General features: G+C 36.0%; 4 protein-coding genes across 4 annotated transcripts in view; 2 read left to right on the forward strand and 2 right to left on the reverse strand.

The window, feature by feature from the left end:
- Window positions 1-12511, forward strand: part of LOC129786104 (protein AAR2 homolog) — a 211345-nt gene that overhangs the window by 24516 nt on the left and 174318 nt on the right. The gene's annotated exons all lie outside the window — the stretch shown is intronic.
- Window positions 306-2375, forward strand: LOC129786085 (uncharacterized). Its single transcript, XM_055820893.1, has one exon. The coding sequence runs from the start codon at window positions 493-495 to the stop codon at window positions 1843-1845; it is 1353 nt and encodes a 450-aa protein (XP_055676868.1). The 5' UTR covers window positions 306-492; the 3' UTR covers window positions 1846-2375.
- Window positions 2213-9794, reverse strand: LOC129786133 (band 7 protein AGAP004871-like). The gene is made up of 4 exons (XM_055820968.1): window positions 9617-9794; window positions 7805-7992; window positions 4087-4199; window positions 2213-3237 (listed from the first exon to the last, which is right to left on the reverse strand). Exons 2-4 carry the CDS (start codon window positions 7917-7919, stop codon window positions 2542-2544), a joined length of 924 nt encoding a protein of 307 aa, XP_055676943.1. The 5' UTR covers window positions 7920-7992; window positions 9617-9794; the 3' UTR covers window positions 2213-2541.
- LOC129786175 (PAXIP1-associated glutamate-rich protein 1) lies at window positions 9973-10535 on the reverse strand. Its single transcript, XM_055821024.1, has 2 exons — window positions 10284-10535; window positions 9973-10222 (listed from the first exon to the last, which is right to left on the reverse strand). Exons 1-2 carry the CDS (start codon window positions 10487-10489, stop codon window positions 10000-10002), a joined length of 429 nt encoding a protein of 142 aa, XP_055676999.1. The 5' UTR covers window positions 10490-10535; the 3' UTR covers window positions 9973-9999.

Here is a 12511-nt window from a genome sequence, read left to right on the forward strand (position 1 = left end):
AATCCAACCGTCAAAATTTCCGCGGGCCCCAAATTCCGCACGGAGGAGCTCCCCGAGGCTCCCAGAGCATCCGTAAGTGCCCCAGGAGCCCAAAAATATGCGTTTTATGCCCACTTTGGGAAAAAAACACGGAAATCACGAATTTTGTCAAAATGCAAAAAAAAGTTCGTTTAGTTCAAATTTTATTATTTCATGCCATCTGTGCTCTGATATGAAAATTAAATTTTGAACCAAGCTGAGACGGCATCGTGAAAAATATACAACCGTCTCACTTGTTCTTCAACCAACAGCGCCACCATAACTTGCAGCGGAGATTTTTGAATTTTGAAACTTGATTCTCTCGTGAAAAAACAATTCTAAAAAAATTATATCGTGCTTCCTTTGTGTTTTTTAGCTTGCAATTCTTTTTAATTAACAAATTTTGCTTTAGTTGTGCTAAAACATTCATTGAAGATTTTAAAATTTACAAAGAAATCAGTGAATGAAGCGGAAATGGCGTACGTTTTGAGCCCAAACAACAAACGACGGAGAGAATCGGATGGCTTTGTTTACGCTGGGAAGGGTCTCAACACAAACCAAGGCTTTCTGGATATGGAGACAAAGTCCATTGCTGATATCCTGTCAGCGAGAGTGGTGGAGAACCCATATGAGGTGGTAAGGAAGCCACCGAAGAAAAAGAAGAAAAACGAACCACTCACCTTTGACAATGAAGCCCTCAATCTCAATACACCGGAAAAGCAATTCAATCCTTTCGAAGTGCAACGTCCGGAATGCAAGGTGGATAATGATTGCAACTCCTACGTTAATTTGGGGCTCAATTTGAAAGCTCCTGAGAGCACAAATGCAAAAAATCCCTTTGAGATTATTAGATCAGTGGAGTATCCGGAAGTGGAGCAGAAGAGTGTTCAGGAAGGCATTGAGAATCCAGCGATGGATTTACCACGTCCAATAGCAATTGCTGTACCCTTTACACCATCTGTGAATCATCGGATCACCTTTCATCAAGTTAAGACTCCTCCGAATTCTATGACTCCATCGGAGATGCTTTCAAAGAGTCTTCGCTTCACTCCGGAAGTGGCTATTAATGCAACACCCAGACGATCCTGCCGAAAGAATCTTTCTACAATCAGCGAAGAAGCTCTAAATATCGACGAGGAATTGGATTGCTATCAGCTGGAACTGGAGAATAGTATAAATGAAGCAAAGTCCGTCAATAGGAAGTACTTTGCTGATCTCCGGAAGGGTGTTGTGAAGAAGGAAGCTACTAAAATTCACCATCCACCCCCACCGCAACCTGATGTTGTCTACGAAGGAGATGAGAATGATGAAGACGCCCCAACTGTTGAGGAAGAAATGCAATTTAAGAATCCTCAGCCATTCCAACGAGCATATCGACGTCCTGTTGCCCCAACAGCTCCACCAGGATTGCCCAAAGAGAGCACAGGAAGTGAAATTAAGAGTTCAATCAGACGCAGCATTCGAAAAATCACCAATATTGCAAAGAAACCAAAGAAGACAGCCAATGAGAGTAAAGAAAATTATAATTCCACCGAGGAGATTTCCGCCCAGAAGTCTGACAGAGTTTCCGGGAATAAATTAATGGCATCAATACGTCAGAGTTTACGCCTTAATCGTAAAGTCCCGCAGGAAGAACAGGAAAACAACGTCCTGATGAATGTACTTAATACAACAATAATTGAAACGGAGACGCGGACTGTGTTCAGGGAGATTCAAGGCGATGCTTTTGTACGAAAGAGCACCCTGAGACGTTCAACAAGACAAGTACTGAAGAATGTTTTCAAGAAGAACGTGGAGGGATATGAAGTAGAACTTGCCACTAAATAATTAGAATAGTTATTGCACCATTTTTTTTGAGTTGTTTGCTAATTTACCAAATTTTCCGATCTCTGTTAGTCAAAACACTTGATTAGGTAATTCCAAAGATAGAACACCCACCAATATTCAATTAAAATTAAATTCTTTCCTTCTTAACGAATTACTCACAATATTGTTCATCACATAATCAGAAAAACCAGTTTATTTAGGTAATATTACCAAATATTTCAAGCAAACAATGCGATTTTAATAGATACCTACTGATTTTTTTACATAAATTGCTTCTAGGTTAATTTTTATTAAATATTTTAATGATTTCAACTAAAATTTCACTTAAACCAGTATGAGTCGCTTCAGTAAAAATAGGTAGGAAATATTTATTATTTAAGTAATAATTTTATTTTGTGAATTTTACAACAATACCGCACAAATACTTTTTAATTTATACATTCTTTGAGTATATTTTACTCTGAATCTGTTTTATGATTTATCAAAATCGGAACGATAAGACCACGGAAGTACTTAGATAAAAAAAAGAATTTTATTATAAATCCACCAAGTGTGGCATGTGGAGGAGAATAGAGTTTAAGTTAGAAAAAACTGTTTTTTTTTGCACTTTGTGTTTTTCTTTTTAATTAAATACAAAAATACCTTCTGCTATGGCGGAATAATTTTTGTTATTCTTTTTTCCTGGACGGGATGGTATTATCGTGTATCCATGATTTGAGCGGTTTTAGCTTGGAAGAAATTGAGTATCTCCAGTGGTAGTGGAAAGACGATTGTGGAGTTCTTTTCAGAGCTGATGGTATTGAGTGTCTGAAGGTAGCGCAGTTGGAGGGCAGCAGGACTCTCCGACATGATGTCTGAGGCTTCCTTGAGAGCACGAGATGCCTTCATTTCACCCTCAGCTGCAATCACCTTGGCACGTGCTTCACGAGAAGCTTCTGCTTCGGCTGCCATTGCACGTTGTAGCTGCATCGGTAGGGAGACATCCTTGATCTCAACACGTTCCACTTTAACACCCCATGGATCAGTTGCCTCATCCAGAGAGACCTGCATTGTGTGTGAGATGGCCTCACGTTCCGTCAGTAATTCAGAGAGATTGCGCGTACCGAGAACATTGCGGAGTGTCGTGGCGGCGAGGAGGCGTGTTGAATGACTGTAGTTGGCTACTTGAATGACTGCTTTGAGGGGATCACTGATGCGGTAGTACACCACAGCATCCACGGACACAGTGACAGAGTCCTTTGTGAGGACTTCCTGTGGGGGTACATCGAAAGACACCGTACGGAGGTCCACTTTGCAGTACTCATCGATGCACGGTAGCACGAAAAATACTCCTGGACCACGGGCTCCACCTGCTCTAAGGCGACCCATACGGAAGATTACAGCTCGTTCATACTGAAAAAATTTAATTTCCTAATTTGTAATTTTTCCTTTAATTTACTTTTTCTCTAATCAATAAGACGACTAACAAAATTTCATTAAAAAAATGTGTCAATATTTTTATCGGTCAAGCATTGCCCCACAGAACAGACTTTAGGAAAATTAATCCTACAAAAGTCGAAAAAGCAAAATCTCAGACTGATAAAAAAGGAAGAAAAAAATCAACCGATAAGTGTTTCGTGCTTTACTTTCATTACTCCTTCACAGCATGGTGTGGAGAGTTAAATTAAGCAACAAGTAGTAAACAAACATTTAAACTTCATTCATCTTCGCATTTCACAGAACATTCACCGCGACAAGCATTTTAAGAGGATTTTTCAAGCCACAGAGAGATAGGCACCGATATGAGTGAACACTGAGCGCGAGAATTGAATCATTTTCTAGGACAAGAAATGTGGCATTTCCTTTCGGTGCAGTCTCATGAAATTACACTCACAGAATATTAATTGAGAAATAAATTCATTTGCAGAGCATAAACTCCACACCATTACAAAATAGAAATATTTTCCGTGGAAAATGTCTAATTTTACTGCAAAGAATTATTACTTTGGGGCATGCATCCCAAATGCTTATTTTGAGCTTTTTTGTCTTCTATTTTCCCATTACATACATTTTCTCTCTCGTCTAATTTTCTAATTCAATCACGATTATATATACAGCTGAATGATGGATTTCTCGTGAATTTGATCGAGAAATAATAAGATAAACAAATAAGATGGAATAATGGAGTGTTTATATCGGGGGGTGGGTGGGGAAAAAAACTTTACTTTTCTAACTAAAATAAATTTTCATTTAAACACTCACCTCGGCAACAACTTTGAAGACGAAGAAAAGTGAGAAGGGCAACGTGATGATCATAAGGCATATTGAGAGGATTGTCGCGAGAACTTCCACACATCCAGCATTTTCTCCCTCAGCTGGAAAGCAAAAAAGAAAAGAAAAGTAGAAATCAATCGCGAGCAAAATAAATCGGCAGGATGAGTTATTAATCAATTTCAATGGGAGATGAAAGTACAAAAAAGAATTATGGGACGACAAATACAATTACAGAAATCCACGTAGCATTCAACACCACCCGAATTTGTCCTCTTGCACCCAATTTCCATTAGGCGGTGCCTCTTTGGTTCCGCCAGCTTCACAGGGAGTTCATCACACACTTCACACACCACAAGACATCAACTAACTGCGGGTGTCTTCCACCCAGATGAGAGGATGTTGAAGAATGAAGAAATGTACAGTGCAGAATCTTTGGGGATTCCTTTACGCTGACGGCGGTGAATCCACGCATTTTCAGCACAGCGCATTCAACGTACTCATAAATTTATCCGTTTGATGTTTACCACAGTTTGGAAATACACAGTTGAGAAGATGAACCACAGACAATCACTGACCCATCACCAACTGAATGGGGTTCGTCCTCTCCCGGCACATACATTTTATTCTTTTAGAGACGCCTTTTTATCAAATTAATTCGTATTTATTATAAATTTTAAATTGCTCGGAAGGAACTTTCTAAAGTCTTAGAGACCACTGATCATTAATACGTAAAAGCCAAAAAAAATTAAGAATTAGACTGCAATTAGATTATATGTTGCTCGAGATCTATAAAAGTGATCCAATTGAAAAATATTCTTTCGAAAAAATTAATTAAATCAGGGCCTCATTCTATTGAATTTTGGTTACTAGTTCTTACATTAAGGGAAAATAAATTATCCAAGTATGTACTATTTCTCTGTTTCCTAAATAATCTTTTATTTTATTAAATTATTCAATTCTAATTAATTATTTCGTGTTTTGCTGAAATTTTGTTTCTTAGATCAGAAATGAATTGTTATATATTTCTGAAGCTGATGATAAAAAAAATCTAATTCGAAATGTCACAAAGTATTTCACAAAAATAAATTTACTTTACAAACAGGGTGCGAACCCTAACATCGTGTTGGTTGAGTATTGCAAGTGAAACCGCACTGTCGTCATAACACATAATCTCATCTCTTGGCGCTTATGAAAATTCTACAAGACGATATATCCCATTGTCTTAAACCATTTCTCCTGCTAAACATTCTAAATTTAGCAATTTTCCGGAGTTTGTTTATAGAATATCGTCAACACTGTGTGTCCAATCAGGTACCCCCTATGCTTTCTTGCCTTCTGCAAACAGTCAATTAAGAAAAGAATCTCACCATATACCTCATAAACGGAGGTAAGTGATTCACAAAACTCTTCTATTATCTAAATTGGTGTAAAAATGTGTGAGAAAAATACATAACGCCAGCCTTTTAGATACCTACTTAATAGTTCATTAAAGTGCTACAGAGAGTGAGAATTTTCTTGTTTTTCCATCTCCACCAGCCCCCTTCTTCATCATTTTACGACTTACAATCAAATTAATCGTCATGAGTTTACGAAAATACACCATGCGCGTTGAGGCATCAATAGTGATGGGAAACTTTGGTTTGAGCCCACAAGAAAATTCAATCTTCTCCTTCGTGGGTTTATCCTCTCTAAACATCCAATAAATTTTCACAGCTGTAGTAAATTTTCGCGTCGAAACAGTAAATAACTGAAGTTAAATGCTGAAAGAATTGGGAGGTTTTTTTTCCTTCTCCTCACAACTTACTCAATGATTTTCACATTTTCCACATTAATCACACGTATGAGGAAAATCTTGTAAGGAAAACATTTAATTTTCTTTCAGCAGGTTACAAGAGAGACTTTTTGATTATTTTTATTATATCTGATAACTTGTAATTTTTTATTTAATAATCTACTTCTATATTGACTGAGAATGAGTCAACTTGCTTATCTTTTTGTAAAGATAGGTACTAGAGAAAAAAAATTGAGGTCTGTCCAATATAGAAAAACAATTTCAAGAACATTCCCATAATAATTTATATCGAAGCAAAATTCTCAATTTATAAACAATCTGTGTTCTTTTTTTGGGTACAAGGCACAATAATTTTTGCTCATCAGTACCTATATACACACCGCATTCATATATGGTACCCTTTTTCTTTAAAAATTATTTACATTGTAAAAAAGCTTTGTGTTGTTAATGCAATAAATTACTTTTTGTTTTAATAAACTTTTAAAAAACGTTCAATCCCTTTGAGATTTTCTTGTGCAAAAGAATAATATATTCAGGGTCCTTCCTTCTTTTTCGTATCAGTTATGACTTATTTTTGCTTCTTTTTTATTTTTATACTTTTTTCTTAAAGCACGAATTACGTTAAATCCTTATTTGACTTTCTCAATGAAAAAGAAAATCGTTTTATCGAATTCTTGTTTTATTCTGTTAGAATGGGAAATGAAAGGCTTCCTTTATATCGCATCATAATGATACAGTATGTAATGATCTTTTCATAGGATCGCCAGGATCCTATCCTCAATCACTTTTAAATTATTTTTAATACGCGATTTAAAAGAAAGATTTTATAACGATTAATTGAGAACGATTTCATTAAAAGTTTTCATTTTTTGTTTACAACAACGGACTGAAAAATCCTCATTCAATTCTTTGTCTTCCTTCTGTTTTAATTTTTTTTTAAAAGATATATTAAAATGCTTTAATTTTGTAATAAAAACATTCTTTAAAAAAAAATAATGCACAACAATAATCAGCAAAAAATGATCTCCCACAACGTCCAAAAATACATGTCTAAGAAAAGAACGTGAAAACTCATTGTTTATTGAGATGAAAATTCATTGAGTTGCGAAATTTCTGCGAAATGGTCAATGTTCTCGCTCGGAGGCTATAGCTTCACCAGCAACATAGTTTTGGGGTGCAACAGTTTAGTTGTTTGTATATAAAAAAAAGCCCACTGTTTTGTCTGAGAGAGTATTAGCAATCAATTAAACTCTACACACCACGCATGATGCCCAGATGACGAATGTGGGTCAAATACAGCAATTTGTATCCCCCGTTTTTCCCTCTTTCACATAGCCTGACACATTTGGTGATTTTAATGCTTTACTATTTCCGGACACACCATGAAAAATCGTTTGTCTTTATGGGAAAAATTGGTATAGTGAGTAAAAACGTCGGAATAATTTCATTTTAATCATTTGCTAGGGAAACTTTTCGAGTGCTTTTGAGCGGGGAACACCGTAAAAGAGGCGCTTGGAGGTTTTTTTTCTAAGTCGTGCAATTGAGAGATAAAATTGACAATTAATTACCTACATGTATTTTTTTTTATTTGGAAAAGGGGGTCTCAAGTACCCGTGATGAAGTCTATTATGAAATAATATTTTGAATTATTTCCCTCCTGCGCACTTCTATCTTTAGGTGATACAGTCGCATTTGAAAGCAGTGATAACCTTGCGCAAACACAAGATATTTTTGAAAATTGTTTCTTTTTTAGCTTTTTTTTTATCACACCCACGTAGCCATATCAGCAAACCATCGTAAATTAATGCATGATCTCTATCACATTTTGTTGTTACGAGGGATGATAATAAGAATTAATTCCCATTTGAAATTGATAAAATAAAAGAGAATAGATAATTTAATTTAGATACTCACATGTCGTAACACCCAGTTGTCGGTGCGGAGGTTGATGTGAAGTTCCTGCACCAGAAGATGATGGTACAGTGGTCATAGGAACGGCTTCGGCCGAATTAGTTCCATGGGTCGTCATTTTATTAAATAATCCTCACTCTGCTTCGTATTATCACTTTCACGTCTTTCGCGAAAAAAAAAAACAACGCAGTCTGAAAAGATTTCCAAGAGATGAATTAACTGCTATAGATTGCTTCACAAATCCTTAACACATTCACCGCACATTCCAGAGTAAATAGTAAAAGTATCCTCTGTAAGTGCGAAATAAATTAATCTTTCACACCAAAATTTCTCAAAATCTTTCTTTGGATTCAACTTTTAGCGCAAACCAAAGATTTTCGGCGGGAAATTCACATCACACCGAAGAAAACACTTGCGAACGACTAAAGAAATCAGCGTTGATTGTGGAGCGATTCTCATGCGTCGAGACGTGTTCAACGAAAAATTCTTCAGACGTTTATTAACTTTATGTATAGACTTTTTGGAAGAAGGTTTCGTACATATACTCTGTGTGGACGCGACGATAGCGAACCACAACATTTTGAATTTCCACCCGCTCAAAATGTTTACATTCATCCACATTACAGCCATCAGCAAATAATTTCTCACACCGCTCGAATATATTCTCTCTATTTTCTATATATTTAGGACTTTTTTTTTCATGTAAACTAAACAAACTCCGAGCAGGGCAGCGTAAACCAGTGCGGTGATAAGCCTGAACGGCTTGACGTTGTAAGGAATTCTAATGAAAGTCATCAATAAAGAAATGTTTGAAATATTTTTTTCAGCTGTGATTTTTCTTTCGTGGGGGGCTCATGTCGTTGAGAAATGATTAACTTTTGAAAGAATATTTTATTGGCAACATAGGCAACATAATATTTAGGTGTTTGATACGATTTTTGTTATGCTCCTATAGACAGATGTGATGCCCAAAGAATCGAACATCTCGGGCATTTGAGCAGAAGAATGTTTGAACGGCAATTTGACTCAAGGAAATCAATTAAAACGGATTTAAAAGACATTTTGAAGATGTTCTTGCAATATTTAGAGCAGCTTTTGGGGCTTTTGGTATGATTCACAAAAGGAGCAACGAAGAAATATTATTTAGGAGCAAATATGTATTGTTTTAAATTTTATAATTCATGCATCATGTTCAAGCCAATAAATAAAATACAATGAAATAACTTTCAATTATTTAACTCGCAGAAACTGATAAAGAGTCCTATTCTGTGACCAATAAATCTTTAAACTTTCAAGAATTTGTTCTGAAATTTCAACGATATCAAGGATTTATTGCTGGTAGAATACGACCCATTATGTTTTAAGAATAATAAGATAAATGGATTTTTTTTAATATAAAACATTCTAGATATATTTGCCAAGTTCTAATCCTATTGATTTGTCGAGTTTACTCATTAAAGTTTATTTTCAAGATTTTCAAAGATTTCGCAAACTTAGAACTAGATTTATGAGATAAATATCCGTAATTTACGAGAGAAATGTATCAAAGAGAACGTGTAATTTATGGATTTTATTGATTTATTGGGATATAATGAATGGGCTATAAAATTTACGATCTCTACGGAATTTTAGTTTAATTCATTCGTAAAAAATTATTTTCTCATAACCCGAATATTTTAGTGTTTCCTCATTGAAATGAAATTAAATACATTTTTAATTTAAAATAAATCAATAGGTTACCGGGTATTTGGGGTCAAATACTTTCCTCACTCCTAATTATCACCCCTTATTAACAAAATAGGTCAACAAACTTACCGAATTCAGCACTTCCAGATGAATTTCTGTTTAATTTCCTCACTACTTTGTTCCCGTACGGGAAAAATATGAACAAAAAGATGAAATATGATGGACAGGCGGGATCAGTGGGATCACCAGAGACTCGCCCGATCGAATGTTGAGTTCACAGTGACTTCAATGTGGTGCTACGGCACCTGTGACACATTCATTGGCAGCCTAATCTTATCGCATGTGCTTCAAAATAATTGTTCCAGCTCTCAAAAGAGGTGCGTTGCGAAATGGTGTATTGTTGCAAAATTCATTTTGTACCCGAAATTATCAATATGATAACTCATGACCGAATTGGACGTAGGATAGGAGATTTTGCGAGAGATGTTGCAAAATACTTCGATGACTAAAATCTAATTTTCAGATAAGGGCTCCTTGTTGACTGAAGAGGGCCCACCGGCATTTGGAGCTGTTGCCATAAAACGCCCATGTTTCTTCATTGTGTCGAGAACTCCAGCAAAATTTGTGGTTTTCTTTTTTTTGGGTGTTGCATTTGGAGTCCTGACGCGGATCTGTGTTGAGGTCAAGGGAGTCTCATCCATGAAGTCGAATTCCTTATTTATTGGAGCATTTGGGCTGTAAAATGGGATGAATCAATGATTAAATTAAACATTAAAATTAAGAAGTATTTTCATACATTTCTTTCTCAGATTGTTCAGCAGTCTGAGGAGGTTCCTCTTCCGGAAGATTCGACTCAGGAGCCCTTCGAGCTGGGCACTTCCATTCCAGTTCAAGTACAGCTCCTTTTTCTAGCTGGACGTAGGCTGCTTCCAATTCTTCCGGTGTGGGTTCCCAGTCATCGTTGTCCACGCAGGGAATACAGAACTCTTCACTTTCACTCATTTTTACAGAAAAATTCTAAATAAAACTAAATCCAACACAGCTGACTCCCGTCACCGTATGGATCGGCTCGTCGATTCAGTCGGCATTAACATCCGATTTCGTAGACCGAAATCGGTCTCAATGTCAGCCGATTATGTCGGTGTCTTTTAAATAAGTCGATTTCGGCGTCGACATCTACCGATAACGTCGGTATGTCAATTTTTTGGTGCAAAAGTGAAAATATCAGGTAAGTTTTTCTATTTTTTCATAAAATAATTAATTTAGATATAGAATTAGTGATAAATGTAAAGAAAACTTTAGTTTAGATGCTAGATTATGTTCAGAACATGGGAGATTCTAAAAATCCGGCCAATAAATCTTCCAAATTTGCAATTTAATATTTGCCTTCTTTGGGGTCACTGTTTTTCAGAGTCTCTAACAATTTTATACAACCCTCATTTTTAGGTAAATTTTATTGAATTTTTCTTGGCAGGATTTTGATCCTTGCCGCGTGTGAAGGTTTTAGATTTATGGTGGAAACCTCGTGCTGCGAAATCATCGACCAGCACTGAGTGTTCTGGGCAGGAGGGACTACCCATGTGGTGAGGAAGTTGGTCTGGTGATCATTGGTTCCGGTTCCGGAGGCTGGCTGCTATTAAAGCTGCCCAGTTGGGGATGAAGGTACGAAACACGTTAAGTTTGGTTTGTTTCCTTGATTCAGTAAGAACTGATAAATTTCTTTTTATCCACAGACCGTTTGCATTGAGAAGAACGACACATGTGGTGGCACCTGCCTCAATGTGTGATATATCCCATCGAAACCTCTCCTCAATAATACCCATGGACATTGCGCAGCTCTTCAAGAAGAAGTGCATCTCATTAAGGGCTACGGGAGTATCACGTCAGCCAAGGAAGTCACCGCCAAGACGAAATCTGGCTAAGAGATGACTGCAACGGGAGCAGAAGTCATCCAATTTCTCCGGTAAGTCTGCATTATTATTTCACGGCTGCCTTTACCCATTCCAAGCTATTTATGAGAAAGGAGTTTACACGTTTCATTTATGTAAAATTAAAATTAAATTAAATAGTAAATTTTGTCGATTTTTTTGCAGATGGATGGGTCGAAAGGTCATAAAACGAAGGCTTGAAAAATGGTACGTATATACTTTAGAAATTATTTTGTTTTTAATTTATCTAATGATTAAATTTTTGCTTGTCTTTCTATGCCGGAAGCATCTACAAGGGGTGTCCATATCAACGTACACGCGACTGTGACTTTTATAAATCCACGTGGGAAGCTAGCTGCCCCTCAGAGGGATACCATTTACGGAAACATCCACAACTCTGCGTGGGAGTCCAGCTGCCCCTTAAAGGGATACCATCGGAGGCACCAGAGGCACTCGCAATTCATCAGTATTAAAAAAATGACGTTCTTCAAGCTTCCGTTGTCGAAGATCTTCGTGTTACAGCATGCATCATGGGATTTACATGCAGATAAGCCCAAAATTAATTTACCTTATCAAAATTGATCCAATGTGCCCTTTTCCATACCCTAATCATACCCTTTTTGCAAAATATCCTATTTTCCATAATAATAATTTTATCCAGAAAAATATTGTGAAAAATCATCATTTTTTGAGTAAAAAGTGATGATGATGTGTAAAAAATGATAATTTTTTATTTATAAATGATTATGATGATTTATAAAATAAATATCAAAGACAAAAAATATAATATAAATTGAAAAATATTTTAAAAGGAAAAAAAAAAAAGATTTAAAAAATGTTAAAAAATATAAATAGGTTTTTTTCTAATTTAATTCTTAATGAAATTCATCATCAGGCGAAAAAATGTTATTTTTGTAATTTTTCTTGTAAAATTATGTAATATTTTGTATTTTATTTCATATTATTAAATAAAATAGAAAAATATAAAGAAAACTCGATTTTTTAATTAAAAATAGACCGATGGTCTGCAGACGGCATCGGTTATGACGTCACAATGGTAGGGTCGATTTTCGAGCCGACTGGGGTCGATTTCGAA

Source organism: Lutzomyia longipalpis, chromosome 1, assembly GCF_024334085.1.
Source record: "Lutzomyia longipalpis isolate SR_M1_2022 chromosome 1, ASM2433408v1".
In the NCBI taxonomy this organism is placed as follows: domain Eukaryota; kingdom Metazoa; phylum Arthropoda; class Insecta; order Diptera; family Psychodidae; genus Lutzomyia; species Lutzomyia longipalpis.

What these genes read in the sequence shown, in the direction of transcription:
- LOC129786133 (XM_055820968.1), bottom strand. Translation starts at nt 7,919, where the DNA reads ATGACGACCCATGGAACTAATTCGGCCGAAGCCGTTCCTATGACCACT. An exon ending in ACAACTGGGTGTTACGACAT is followed by an intron (nt 4,200 to 7,804) that starts GTGAGTATCTAA and finishes TTTGCTTTCCAG; the next exon opens with CTGAGGGAGAAAATGCTGGA. An exon ending in TCTTCAAAGTTGTTGCCGAG is followed by an intron (nt 3,238 to 4,086) that starts GTGAGTGTTTAA and finishes AAATTTTTTCAG; the next exon opens with TATGAACGAGCTGTAATCTT.
- LOC129786175 (XM_055821024.1), bottom strand. Translation starts at nt 10,489, where the DNA reads ATGAGTGAAAGTGAAGAGTTCTGTATTCCCTGCGTGGACAACGATGAC. An exon ending in GAACAATCTGAGAAAGAAAT is followed by an intron (nt 10,223 to 10,283) that starts GTATGAAAATAC and finishes CCCATTTTACAG; the next exon opens with CCCAAATGCTCCAATAAATA.
- LOC129786085 (XM_055820893.1), top strand. Translation starts at nt 493, where the DNA reads ATGGCGTACGTTTTGAGCCCAAACAACAAACGACGGAGAGAATCGGAT.